This window comes from Stegodyphus dumicola, chromosome 2, assembly GCF_044657685.1.
Source record: "Stegodyphus dumicola isolate Sdum_Otavi_A_Nest chromosome 2, ASM4465768v1".
Lineage (NCBI taxonomy): Eukaryota > Metazoa > Arthropoda > Arachnida > Araneae > Eresidae > Stegodyphus > Stegodyphus dumicola.
This window is the reverse complement of record NC_140769.1, coordinates 240841356-240856496: the sequence shown is the minus strand read 5'-3', so window position 1 is coordinate 240856496 and position 15141 is coordinate 240841356. Positions and strand designations below refer to the sequence as shown.

The 15141-nt window shown below is 32.7% G+C and overlaps 1 protein-coding gene across 1 annotated transcript in view; it reads left to right on the top strand.

The window, feature by feature from the left end:
• LOC118197739 (serine/threonine-protein kinase Genghis Khan-like) overlaps positions 1 to 15141 on the top strand; it is a 464691-nt gene that overhangs the window by 425402 nt on the left and 24148 nt on the right. The window contains exons 38-41 of the mRNA XM_085811939.1: positions 2350 to 2457; positions 4354 to 4434; positions 4526 to 4623; positions 14359 to 14576. Coding sequence (XP_085668065.1) covers positions 2350 to 2457; positions 4354 to 4434; positions 4526 to 4623; positions 14359 to 14576 — 505 coding nt within the window. The remainder of the gene's footprint in view (positions 1 to 2349; positions 2458 to 4353; positions 4435 to 4525; positions 4624 to 14358; positions 14577 to 15141) is intronic.

Sequence of the window (15141 nt, the reverse complement as noted above, 5' to 3'; positions counted from 1 at the left end):
TAGTGGAGTCTGTATTAGAGCACCTATTAATAGCTTTAATTTTAAGACTAGAAAATGCTGATCACTGTTCTGTTATTTATTCTGAGCTTATAACAATTTAGGAGGGCCTTAAGATTGCATATACTTACACTGCTTGCAAAGATACGTGGATTTTGATTGACTGTCACAGTTCTATCCAGCATCTACAAAACTGGCCTCATGTTGGTGATAAGATTTCACTCTAGTTTGGCTTTACTGGAAAAACTCTCTCCCTTTATGATGTACATCTGCAATGGATCCCTTCACATATTGACCTCATTGGTAATGAAATGGCTGATGTCCTGGCTAAGAAGGTACTTTAGTGCCTCTGACTACTGGCACCCTGACCTTTTGGAAATATACTCGAGAGTTAAATCTACTGTTGCCCTTTCCTGCCATTCTCCTCTGGCTCATAATTGGTACTTATGGACAGATGGAAGGTGCTATTGCTTTTGGGGGTAATTGTGCTCAGCACATTACTTTGACGAGGCTCCTAAGTGGACACCTGAAATGCCTTAAATTTGACCAGAGAAATAAGATTCACCCCATCTTTAAGAAATTTAATACTAATCATTTCACTCCTGGACATGTTATCTGTTTGGAACTTGTAAAAAGAGGACCTATTGAAAGGACCTACCTCCGTACTGGAAGTATTGACAGCTGGTCTAGCCTAATGGCTAACCAGTTAGGATCAGTAACGACAACAACAAATTTTTAAGGCAACTGATGGGAAGGAAGTTCTGTTAATTTAGGAAATATTTATTGATGTATATTTATTGCCAAGAACTTCCCTTGAAACTTGATTTGTTGTTGCAGTTTATCTTAATCAAAAATTAGGCTATGTTACAATCTGTTGCATGATAGTCATACAGAATAATTTATTTGTAATAAATGCTTACTGGATTAACTTTTGAATTTTAAGGATCTATTATTTAAGAAATATTCTTATACGAGGGCCATCCAGGAAGTAGATTACGTTTCCGTCTGTGTCCGCTAGGGGCGGGGCTAGCGCGGCCATCTTGGGGTCAGAGCTTTGCGCAGCTCAGTCTGCATCTAGCCGTGCTAGTGAGAGGTTCGTGCTGTGCTCCGTTCAGATACTGTGACGGTTTGAAATGTCTGCGTTAATTGAAAATCCCGCGAGCTGCGAGGTGCGCTCAGTAATAAGGTTTCTGACTGCAAAAAACTGTAAACCGATAGAAATCTATCGGCAGCTTCGTGAAGTGTATGGGGACAACATTATCACTGAAGGTGGAGTGCGTCAGTGGGTCATAAGATTTCAAAATGGCCGAACCAATGTTCACGACGAAGATCGAAGTGGGAGACCCAGCATAGTGACCGCCGAACTTCTCGAAAAAGTCGATGCTAAAGTCCGTGAAAATCGAAATTTCACAATAACGGAACTTTCTTTGAGTTTTCCACAAATTTCGCGAAGTTTGTTGCACGAAATCATCAGCGAAAAGCTTGGTTACCACAAGTTTTGTGCAAGATGGATTCCAAAAATCTTGACAGAGGACCACAAAAATCAGCGAATGGCTGCAGCGTTGAACTTTTTGGACGCTTACCATAAGGATGGTGACTCTTTACTCGATCGCATCGTTACTGGTGACGAAACATGGGTGAAACATGTGAACTGTGAAACGAAATTGCAATCAATGCAGTGGGGGCACACAAGTTCTCCCCAAAAACCCAAGAAATGCATGCAAACAATGTCGGCAAGGAAGATGATGGCGACTGTTTTTTGGGACAGAAAAGGTGTAATTTTGGTGGACTTCCTGGAAAGAGGCACTACAACAAACTCTCAAAGGTATTGCCAAACTCTCCAAAAACTCAGAAGAGCAATTCAAAACAAGCGCAGAGGAATGTTGAGCTCTAAGATCTTGTTGATTCACGACAACGCCCGGCCCCACACGGCAAATGTCACTCGTAAAGTTCTTGAATCTTTTAAGTGGGAGTTGTTTCCTCATCTGCCGTACAGTCCCGACCTGGCACCGAGCGACTTCCACCTATTCCCAGCAATGAAGAAGTGGCTGGCTATGCAGCGTTTTGATGACGACGCACAGCTGCAAGAAGAGGTAACGAAGTGGTTGAAGGCGCAGGCGGCCGAATTTTTCGACGAAGGAATTTCCAAGCTCGTACATCGCTACGATAAATGCCTTAATTTGTATGGTGACTATGTAGAAAAGTAGTATTTGAGTGTGGCTTTCATCTGTATATAATAAAATTTGTTTCCTATACTTTGTTTATTTTTTTATTCCAAAACGTAATCTACTTTCTGGATAGCCCTCGTAATATTTTTTATAAGTTTTAATGTTACGTATTTATGCTTTAAAGGTTTGGTAAACACAGACAGTTCTGCTCTTTCTTATCTTGGCCATAATCCTATGGATGCTCTCACTGCAGTTAATCTTCCAAACAACGAATTTCTTCTAGTTTTTAGTTGTAAGTATCTTCAAGCATTTAATTTTTTACATTCTTCAAAGAGGTATATTTGGAGTAATGGGGAAGATGTGTTAATCTTATAATTGAAAATGAAAGTAATCATTAGGTAACATATCTAATGATTATTTTCAATCCGTTTTTATTCAAGTACAGTCTAATGAATTATCAGTATTTCTAAATAACTACTGTTAAATTATTTTATTAAAAGTAAAATTAAATTCTAAAACATTGAATTATGCAGATAATTGTCGAATGCTTTGCTTTAATTAAAGAAATCCAAAACTTAGATGTCTCTGAGAAGAAAAAAGCAATTGTATTGCTGACTAGAAAGCTGATATATAGTACTTAAAGGGAAATTAAAATCATTTCTATTCTTTTAATTAATAATAAAACTTGCTTACTTTCATTAATAATAAACTTGGCAACAGTAGATCTTGCTATATTTTCGTATGTTTCTTTTGATGGTGACATAACATGTTGTCACAATCCTGAATGATACATTAATCTTCATAATATTTATAATAAAAAAAATAATTTTTATTTCATTAAAATAAAAATTATATTTCACTACTGCAATTAACAGTTTTGCGAAAGAGGAAGCAAAATTATTAAGTAATAATGAAGAGAATTTAAACATGGAAAATGTAAACGAAATAGAAAAATATTTATTTTTAAATGTTTATCTTTGTTATTTATTATATTATTCACCTATTGCAGAAGAAAAGTATGCCATTTTATAAAATGCACATTTAATTAACAAGGTTCGTATAGTCATTAAAAGTACTTAAAAGTCCTTAGGTTTTTTTGGAAAAAGTTTTTATTCTTTAAAAGTCTTTAATTTCAGTCAAAATCAGCAAAAGGTCCTTAATTTTACTCATGCGTCATTTCTCTCCTTTTTTTTGTGACTGCTATTTTGAGCCTGAATTAACATTTTGGCAATGCATTAATAAGCATGTAGTATTTGATAGGTTAATGTTTAAATTCTTTCCTACTTCTTAATATAAATGGTGGATACTTGAGTTTTAGACAGTACTATCAACCGTTTTAGAGATAATTAAGTGACAATAATATGAAAAGAAACATTTCAGAGAAATAACATTTTACTTTCTCTGCATTGAGTATTAGGAATAAGAGAATAATTTTATTTAGTTTTATTGCACTTCAATAAAGTATTATAAAATTGGATATTGTATGTTAGAAAATTTTTTAAAAAAATTATTGTATCTTTGATGTGTATGTTTACATGTATGTACAATTTAAAAATATAAAAGGCTACATCACCATTCTCTGTGCATGCCCTTGGTGTAACTGGTAGCGTAACAAACTAACAATCTGAAGTTCCATGGTTCGAATCCTGGCAAGACACATCTCTAATTTTTCACATTTCCCATTCTGAAAAGTTAGCTTTGCAAATAGAAGTTCAAAATTAAAATAAATAAATAAACATATTTTTTGCTTATAGATTGCATTATTAATTTGCATGGTGGTTGTATCTAATTAATAATGCATTAAAGTCTAATAACAAGATACATGTTTTAAATAAAGAACAATGTTTTCAAATAAAAATTCAGTCTTTATGTTTTGAATTTTGAATATCATGTAACTAACAAAAATTGATTTTTGATCACCTGAAAAAGTTCTTTCTATGTCATAAATTTGATAAATAATATGTTCCTCAAACGTTTAGTTGGTTAATGCAAATATTTTGCTTTGAAGATGAACTAGGTTTGGTAGGCATGTCTCAAAAGTTTATTTTTTATTTTGCAGCTGAATTGCAGATCATTGATGGATTTTAAAATCTTTTTATTTCAAAATTATTATCAACTGATCACTATTTTTTCTGCACATCTCTGAATTATAGTGTGAGGTACTTAAGATTTTCATTATTTCTATTAGATTTAGGAATTTTTGTTGATGGACAAGGTAGGAAAACTAGAGACAAAGAACTTATGTTCCCTGCCTTACCTACAGGAGTTAGTAAGTGTAAACTTAACTCTATAGTTTTTGTTTTTATCAGTTGTAGTTCTGTAATATATGTGTTCTGTATATTTAATACATATTAATCTAGGTCAAAGGGATGAATTCTTATGTATATATAGTGAATCTCATGTAGATGTATTTGAAGTTAATACTGGAGATTGGGTCCAAACAGTGAATTTGAAAAAGGTAATTATTTTTCTTATCTCAATTATAATTATGTATCTTATTAAATCCTCATAATTATATAGCATTAACTTCTGTTTTTAAAATTATTTTAGTTTGCAAATCAGCTTTGCTTTACTTTTTTCCCTCATTCAAAAAGAATTTATCAAATAATTTTATTTAATATTTATTTTTAAGTTAAAAAAAATGGGTGATGAACTGCTTAATTTCTAAAATGATGATCAAACTGCATATTTATATTTCCCTTTCTATTATTATTATTAATTTTTGATGGATAAGGAAATATTGTTTTATTTATAATATGCCAGCAATCAGTCAGTTTAAAGTCTTTCTTCCTTCTTACTGTGGTGTAACTGGAAAGCATATCTGGCTGTCGAAAACAGCAACTCCAGAAAGATTGTGGATGTGGAGAAAGTGCATAAAAATTTCATTTAGTGCTATTCAAATATAACAGTATGCTGAAAGCCATGTGGTTTTGGTGGAAGTGGAAGGGGATTGGGGGGGGAATTGATTGGAAGGCGAGAGTGGTGGGAGACCACCTCCCAGGATGCACTCCCTCAAAATTGGGGTGGAAAATAGAAGACCAACCTCTCTTTGGAGTAGACTGTAGCAACCATTCTTCCATGTAATATGGACATGACAACAACAATGGTAAAATTTTTCATTTATACAGCACACAACTTCAGTTATGCATTGTATATACAGTACACAAATTCAGTCACAATGGCCACACAACAATGTTTCAAACAAACGCATTGCTGTTTCTTTTACCAGCTGAAATAGTTTCTTTGAAAATCCTTTCTTTCTTTCAATAATATTTGGAAGTGGTATCTTTGAATACCAGAAGAAGATATAGAGCATCTCACACCGATAAAAATTTAAAGCCAGATTGATACTGGCTGGAGGGAGGCCATTTGGAGGGAAAGGAAGGACAATGGAGCCTTTTATTCAGACTGAAAAATGAAACTAGGTTTTGATAACAATGAAATTGGATAAGTTTCTTGATGAGAATTCCTTTCCATATCATGTAGTAAGTATGCTTCAACTAGACTGCTGTTTGCCCTTTGCACTTTTAAACCAAAAGCAGGAAGCAAAAATTAAATTTATAGAATAGTATTATAATAAAAGGTATAATAATAAAAGGAATAGTATTACAATAAATAATTATAATAAATTTAGTTCTAATTGAATTTCTTTAATTTAATTAACTTTAACCCTTTGACATGTGATGGTCGTCCCCTGAAACCAACAATTTTCGATTTTTTTTCCTCTTCTTTCCGAAATTTTTGAGTGAAAATCAATTGATTACTGATCTTTTACCTCTAAATAACACAAAATGACTGCAGAATCATATATGTTTTAAGTCTTAATACTTCAAATCAGCTGCCTTTTAAAATTCCTTTTCAATGAGACAAAATAACTTCCTTTTATTAATATAAACAACTTTAAATTTCAAAAGTTATTTATCACTCATCATGATTTCTATTGTGAACAATAAAAAATTGCAATAATTAAACTGCATATATAAAAAAATCTATATTTATGGCATTTGCTTTGTGGTTTCAGGGCGCGACCACTGCGCCACTAGAGTATTGTGTCACAATGCTCACAATCCTCTAGAGGCGCGGTAGTTGCGCCTTGAAACCATTACTCTTCACAATGGCATTTGCTTGCTTTTCAAATAGGAATGTTTATTTTTACCCGGATATAGATAAGGGGCTTTGAAACCACAGAGTTATTTTATTGCTAAACAATACATGCACCTGCCCAGTGAAAAAGTGTTTCCTTTCCAGAGATTGTTCTCTGACCTTAACACACTTGCTTCCCAAGCTAGTATTGTGAATTTATAAATTATTTTGTGTGGTTTAAATTTAATGTAAATATATTTTGGTATACTTAAAAATAGAAATTGCAATTATTTAAATTAAAAATATATTTTCAAAATATTTTGGGATGAAATACGAATAAAATAAATATGAATGGGAAATGAATGATTCATACCAAAGCCAAAAAGACCAAGCCCTGCCCCCCATTAACATAAAAACCGACAAATTTCATGTGCAGATGAGAAGAAACTAAATAATGCTGGACATAACCAGTGACATTTTTTTTATCCTTATTTTACTGAGTTTTTTATCCATTTATCCAAACGTTCTTATTGTTAGTGAATGAAAAGTAGACACAAACGTTCGTTATTGCGTTTATTGGCTGTGAGAAGAACAAGTTCGTACAATAGATATACAGGTAGTTCAGCGCTCGCAGGCGCCCTCTTGCAGAGAACAAATCAAAATTTGCATAAGGCGTGAACATGCCACCCACCTTGAAATACTATTTCAACATTCATTGGTTAAAATTCAGCAAATTCAAAAAACACAATAGAATATTAAAATCTTAATTTATAATACATGAATTAAAACTCAAATTGGTAATAGACACAATTTTGTAATATTTCTTTTGACCCTGCCATCTGAAGTCTTAATAGTCACAATCCTTACAATATTATCAAGACCAGGATGTAACTGAGTAATTCTACCTATTTTCAATTTAGTTGAAGGTAAGTTATCCTCTTTTATAAGACACAGATCATTAACTTGAAGATTTTTAGTTGGCAAAAGCCATTTTGGTCTTTGTTGTAATCGACACAGATATTCTTTGTGCCAATGTTTCCAAAATTGCTGAACCATTTTTTGAATATGTTGCCATCTAGTGAGATGGGAAACTTCAATGTAATTTGGTTCAGGAATGCTTGTTAATGATCTACCAATAAGAAAATGACCAGGCGTCAATGCTGATAAGTCATTTGGATCATTAGATAAACTTGTTAAAGGTTGCGAGTTAAGACAAGCTTCTATTTGTGTGAGAAATGTTTCAAATTCTTCATATGTCAATATCACCTCGCCAACTACTCATTTTAAATGGTATTTTGTTGATTTTATGCCAGCTTCCACCCATATGTTGTGGACACATACTTTTAGAACATTTAGATACCATTTAATGACATTATCAACCAAATATCTACTAACGTTTTGATTATAAGTTGCAGATCTAGCAAGCCTTTCAAATACCATGAGTTTGTGTTTTGCTCCAACAAAATTGAAACCGCAATCACTATATATATCACTGTTTTTGCCTCTGTAGGAAATGAACCTCTTAAGAGCTGCAATAAAAGCATCTGCTGAAAGATCAGTCACTAATTTTAAGTGAATAGCTCTTGTCATAAAACAAACAAATAGAGCTATATATGCCTTGAATGACCTAGAGCCACAACCCTTATTTCCTTTCATTTGAAAAGGACCTGCATAATCTACTCCACAGCACAAAAATGCAGGAGCAGGGGAAACGCAGCTAGATGGCAAATCGCTCATCAACTGATTTTTGACCAGATGCTCTAATTTTGCAACACTTTATACATTTCCTAACTAAATCTCTGATAACAGCTCTACCACTTATGATCCAATATTGTTCTTGAATGCAAGATTGCATGAGTTGTGGATCTGCATGCAAAAGTATTTCATGGTAATGTATAACAATGGGAAAATTGGATTCCTAAAGCCATATGCAAGGTTTGCATGTCGCAAGTGACCGCCCACTCTGAGGATACCTGAATTATATAAAAATGGATTTAAAGATAAAATTTTGCTTCTACAAGATAATGATTGATTTCTGCCTAAAGTTTTAATTTCATTCTTAAATTCAACATATTGCATTAATATAATTATTAACACATGCATAGCTTTAGCTAATTCACTAGTTTTTAAAAATCGCCTCACCAACTACTCGTTTTAAATGGTATTTTGTTGATTTTATACCTGATCTTCTGAATTTCTACAGTTATTTACAAACCTCAGACATAATGCTATAACACGTTTAAGTTTGGTGAGAGAAGAATATTTATAAAATAAATCATGAGCATCTGTCAAATGACTGGCAGCAGTTGTTGACTGTAAAGCACATCTTTGCTCTGGCACAGAAGCATTCAGTAGTGGTGCAGATAGTGTTGGCTGAAAAGGAAATAAATTATACAATAAATCTGGACCATGTAGTCACAATGAAGTAACCAGTGCTGATGATGACACACCACGAGTTGCAAGATCAGCAGGATTAGTATTTCCACTCACATGATGCCACTGGGCAGGAGAAGATAAAGTCTGGACTTTTGCTACTCTGTTGACAATGAAGGTCTTCCATCGGCTTTCACAAGATCCTATCCAGGCTAATACAATAGTGGAATCAGTATGAAAATAAGCTTGTGATATAGGAGTATTTAAAGCTCTACAGGTGAAATCGATTAATTTAGTCAACAGCTTGTGATATAGGAATATTTAAAACTCTACAGGTGAAATCCATTAATTTAGTCAACAGGAATGCTTCACAAAATTCCAATCGGGAAAGTGATATGGTTTTTAGTGGTGCAATTTTTGTCTTGGCTATCACCAGCTGAACATTGATTTGTCCAGTATCTAACACAGAATGATAATAAATTACAGCGGCATACACCTTCTCTGAGGCGTCACAAAACCCTTGCAGTTGAAACTGGTTATCTGATTCAACCAACAAGAATCATGATATTTTGATACTTTTTATAAATAACATATCTTCTGTAAGTTGTTTCCATTTATATGCAATATCTGGAGGAACCTTTTCATCCCACTGTAACTGATGTTTCCACAATGTTTGCATGATCAATTTATACCGAACCGTGATCGGTGCCAACCATCTAAGAGGGTCAAAGGTCTTGGCAATTATTGAAAGTAGTGTTTGTTTTGTTAAAACCTCAGGATATGATGAATTGACTTTGAATAAAAACATATCTGAAGCTGGGTGCCACAGGATACCTAACGTATCATCATTGTCTATGTTTAAAGAAACATTTGATAAGCACAAATCTGGATTAATTGAATTCAAGACTTCTTTGCTGTTAGAAGCTCATTTTCTTAAAACAAATCCTGCATGTGACAACATCTGATTCAATTGCACTTGTAATTCTATAGCTTCAGTAACTGAACTGACTCTGGACATCAAATCATCAACGTACAAGTCCCTAAGATCCGTCTTGGAAGCCAAAGGAAAATTAGTTGCTTCATGTATTGCTAACTGCTGTAAACATTTTACCACAAGGTACGGTGCTGATGCAGTACTGTAAAAAATCCTAGTTAATCAAAAAATCTTGAATTGGTTTATAAGGTGAATTGCGGCAAACTATTCTTTGAAAGTCTGCATCTTATAGTATAATTTGTCTGTACATTTTCTCTATGTCTGCAGTTATAGCTATTCTGTGAATTCTGAAATGAATAATTAATGTTGTCAGATCAGTCTGTAACTGTGGACCAACCATCAATTTCTCATTAAGAGAAATACCGCCAGAAGATTTTGCAGAACCATCAAATACAACTCGAAATTTATCACCATTTTTATCCGAAACTGAATGGTGGGAAGGTAAAAACTAGAATTAGCTGGAACATCAATTTCATTTTCTGGAATCAATTCCATATGACCAAGTTGTTGATAGTCCTCCATAAATTTGTGATATTGACTGTAAAGAGATTTATTCTTAATAAATTGACATTCAGTGCTTTGTAAATGATGTACAGCAACATCCCTAGATGACCCAAGTTTATTGCTAGATTTACAAAATGGAAACTTAACAACAAATCTACTTGTTGAGTCATGAAAAAAATTCTGCTTGAAATGATTTTCACACTCAATTTCTTCCTATGTGTAAGGGTTTATTTCTGAAACTTCCTCTAATTTCTAAAACTTTTCGAGCTGGAACTGAACATTGGTACAAATAGCATGATTAGATATAATTATCTGTGATACACTTTTAGTCTTGCCTATAATGACCCAACCAAATATTGATTCCAAGGCTGTTAACGAATGACCCGGAACAGTTAAATGTCCATGAAGCATTATCTCACCAAATACATCTGTGTCTAAATGAATATCTATTGGGCCAGGCTGGAAGCAATTTGTATCTGCCAACCACAAGTGTTTGAAGGATGTCAAAACAGACCTATCAACTTGATATTGAGGAAGGTCACATGTGATCTTGGGTATAATTAATGTATTAACTGAAATGCCTGAGTTTTTATAAAATGGAGATATTACTTGTAATTGAACTGCACCTGAAACCTTTCCAATTTTTTCGAGCTCAGGCCATTCACACTTACGTTTGCACTAGTACGCTTTAGCTGCAATAAATTTACACAGTGCTCCCGAATAAATGAGACCTGGCTACCTGAATCAATTAGCATCCTGCATTTTTGTAAATTGCCATTAATGTCTTTAACATAAACAACCACAGTAGGCAATAAAACTGCTTGTGTGACAGGCAGTGTGGCGTTATTGATACTAATAGCAGAAGTTCCATATTCCATGGGTATATGACATTTTTCATCATTTGAATTTTTTAAACATAGCACTGTATTATGTGGCTCTGAACAAGATTTACACGTGCCTACATGACATTTAAAAATGGGATGCGTTTTACTATCTTTCAAACAATTAACACATAATTTATTCCTTTTAATAATAATATCCCATATTTCTTTGATAGGGAGTTCTAAAAACTGAGAATGAGAATTACTCTGACAATGAACGCACACATTAGCCACAAGTTGGGACGAAAAAGCGTGTCTACTATCTGAACTGCGAGTTTTAAGTTCAGAAGGCAAAACTGCCTTCTCCCTCTGGCACTTTGCCAAAGAGGCAATAGCATTCACTCTGTTTAAAATAAAACAAATTCAGTGAAAGCAGAAATTTTTTTGCTCGTATGCTCTATTGTCTGCTTTTAGTGTTTCATGATCAAGTTTTCCTTTTAGCAGAAAAATAATCATAGCATCCCAATGCTCTACTGGCTGTTTAAGGATTTTTAATGTATCAATACACTATTGTGTTGTATCAATTAATCTCGGCAAACCTGAAGCTGATTCATGTTTTAGAACAGGCTGTGAAAGTTAATTTATTTAACGTTGCATTTTTTATTTCTATTTCGTTTTCATAACGTTCAGTAAGTGCTTACCATGCCTTTTCATAATTCGCATTTGAAATTTTAACTGATTGTAGTAAAACAGCAGCTTCAACTTTCACAGAAAGCTTAAGGTATTGCAATTTTTGACTGTCACTTAATGTATTATTATTTCCAACACTGGTGAGAAATAAATCCCTAAATGATATCCAATCAACATAATTAGAAGTAAACACTGGCAATTCTATGCGAGAAAGTTTCAAGCCGTTTGCATTAACATTCATTATATTTTTGCCTGAATTACTAAGTTTTCTCGATTCTTCCTTTAAAGTAATTTTTAATACATCCAATTTAGAAAACAGTTCAACCATTTCTATTTCATACTTTTTAAAATCTGCATCAGAACAAGTACCAAGAATGTTATCGTTTAAACAGTTCACTTCAACACTCAATGCACCAACATCATTTTCGTACACTTCAATGGCAGAAAAAGTATTTTCTTGATTTTGTAAACTATTTACTTGTGAAATTAAACGAGTCAACTTACCCTTGATAATTCGCTTTTGCTTTAAAATCGACTCCATATTCCAGCTGCTATTCTCACAATCCAGACCAAAATAAATCAGTTTTCTTTGTACAAAATATACTTCTATATCAGAATGTTAAAAATGTCTTGACACATCATCCAAACAATTGTGCTGACCAAAGCTTACCACCATCCAAAGCTTACGATGGACCATGTTACTCCGGCTGCTAAGAACTATGTTAGTGGATGGAAAGTAGACGCAAATGTTCGTTATTGCGTTTATTGGCTGTGAGAAGAACAAGTTCATACAATAGATATACGAGTAGTTCGGCGCTAACAGGCACCCTTTTGCAGAGAACAAATCAAAATTTACATAAGGCACGAACACTTATTATGTAGATACTTATATTTTCACTGCTATAAAAAAATTACATAAATGTTTATTTTTTAATTTTTCTGACAATTTACTTTGTAAAATAATGTAAAAAATTTGCATATAATGCAATTCTTACATATTTTTTTTTTTAATATTCGTAAATTTCGTCATTTATTGGAAATTTCTCAATGAAAGAGGTAACTTTTGTTTCCTACTAGCTCAGTAAGTTTCAAAGTCCTAGACGCGCGTTGGTTTCACAGCGCAACCACTATCCACAGAGCAATGGGCAAGAGTAGATTTTTTTAAATACATATATTAATTGTCTCTTGAATCATAGTATTCAATTTCTAGAGTTTTTAGTTTAAAAAAATTATAAAAATAATATAGCATGCTTCAAAGGGTTAAATTTGCTTTTTACAAATAGAGAATGTTTGTTAAATTCAAATTTCATTCCTTGCAACAATGAGAATTATTTAAATTAAATTTAACTTTACTATAGTCTTTTGAAACAATTTAAGTGATAATGTAGATTAGTTGCAGCAAAAATTAATCAGTTATTTGTAATTCAATTTCGTTTAAAATTTAATTAACTTTAAATTTGCTTTTTATGAATAGAGAATGTTTGTTAAATAAAAGGTAATATATATATATGTGTGTGTGTATATATATATATATATATATATATATATATATAATTTTACAGAGAGCAGCTTCTTTTAGAAGTTTCTTATGCCTTTATTTTCAGTTGACGATCAACTCCTCGTTGTCGGTAATAATTTTACAGACTACACCCGACCATTGACACCCCCGCACACAAAATATTACAGGGTAGGACATTTTGAGCACATGTTCAAATACTTCTACTATTGGACAGTTTGAACCTTGTCACATACCTTTTCCAAGAACTACAAAATTTTGGCTTCTCTAGAGCAGTTTGAACCTTGTCACATACTTTTTCCAAGAACTACAAAATTTTGGCTTCTCTAGAGCAGTTTGAACTCCACTTTCTTTAATTTGGCACTATGGAATGTTTTATTCTTTTTTTTAAGTGTTTTGAAAATGTGTAGGGAAAATTCTGGTACATTTGAGAATCAAGTTTTCGGTTTTATATGAATTTTAAAGTCTTTAATAAAAATTTGATGAAATCTTTTTATGGTTTTTGATCTCAAATGGACCAGGAGACGGAAACATATAAATCAATTTTTATGAAACCACGGGCTTTTAGCATGCCACATATTTAGAGTGCCCCCATGCCGCACAGACACTATACATTTACAAACATCCATGTCCTCTCTGCCCTTCAGTACCGCAGTAGTCTCCCCTAGCAACTATACCATCTGATTGACGTAAATGTTTTACTGTTAATATGAAAAGGAAGAAATCTGGACGAAGGTGCATCAGTGTAAAAGATGTGTAAATGATAAATGTATAAATAGTGCTTTACTCTATACGATGTGTGTCCATTCATGGGTGGCTATGTGTGCATAGCAAGGTTAATGTATTACAGTTTTATAATATGTACAAATAATAGGTTGCAGTTTTATAATATGCACAAATATCAGTTTTCAATTTTGTAATATGCAGTATATTTATACATCATACTCAGGTATTTTAATTATAAAGAGAACATCTAGATATTTTATTCATTACTTTTAAATATAAACAATGCAATGTATTCCAAAATGTACTTTTTGGAAGCTTAGCTTTTTGTTTTTTGGTTTCAACACTTTTAGTGGCTGTTCATAAACAACAAATAAACAAGTATTTCCCACTTTTTAAATTTTATTGCATTTTGTTAAATTTAATATCCATGTAGACTAAAATAATAATATAGTCTAAAATAATACAGATATAAATATGCAATTTTAGACCAAACCACTTTCCACTTCTGGAATGCTGTGCCTGACACTGGCAACAGAACTTCCCCACCTGGTTTATTTGCACAACGTCCAACATCGTGAAAATCAAATTCGGGTGCCTGAAGTTACCATTCATCATGTTAAAGAAAGGTCAGGAAAAACAGTGTTATCCAGAACAAGAAGAAGGTTCTCTGTTCGTGAACCTGAGAAAGCAAAAACTGGGAAAGGGTAATCTTTTCTTTTTCTTATGTTGTTGTTGTAATATTTAAAATTTTAAGTCTAGATGGCTATGTTATTGAGGTTAGATGCTAAAGTATTTATTGAGTAAAAAAAATTGCAAATAGACTAACTACACAATCCATTTTGATCAGGACATAATGGGCATCATCTGTTTTGTCATTGCATTAAAAATCTGTGTTTTATCAATTATTGTACATATATTTTAAAATATACTTAAATATCGGTTAATATTACCAATGAACTAATTTGCATCAATGGTAAGTTATCACTTCTATAGAGAGATGTTATGCTTGAGATAAACTGGTATTTGTTACCAACATTTTTACATTTTAGATGAAACATCTGGTTTATAGCATTAATTTCTCTTCTGTTAATATGCTGTTTGTCATAATGTTTGTCACTTACTATATTTTAAGCTTGTATTTTATAGTTTTCATTACTTTGTGGTCATAAATTGAATATACTAAAGGGGCAAAAATGCATATACAGTAATGATTTTTGAAAAGAATTCAAACTCATCAAACGTAACGAATTATGAATTTATGAAACAAAA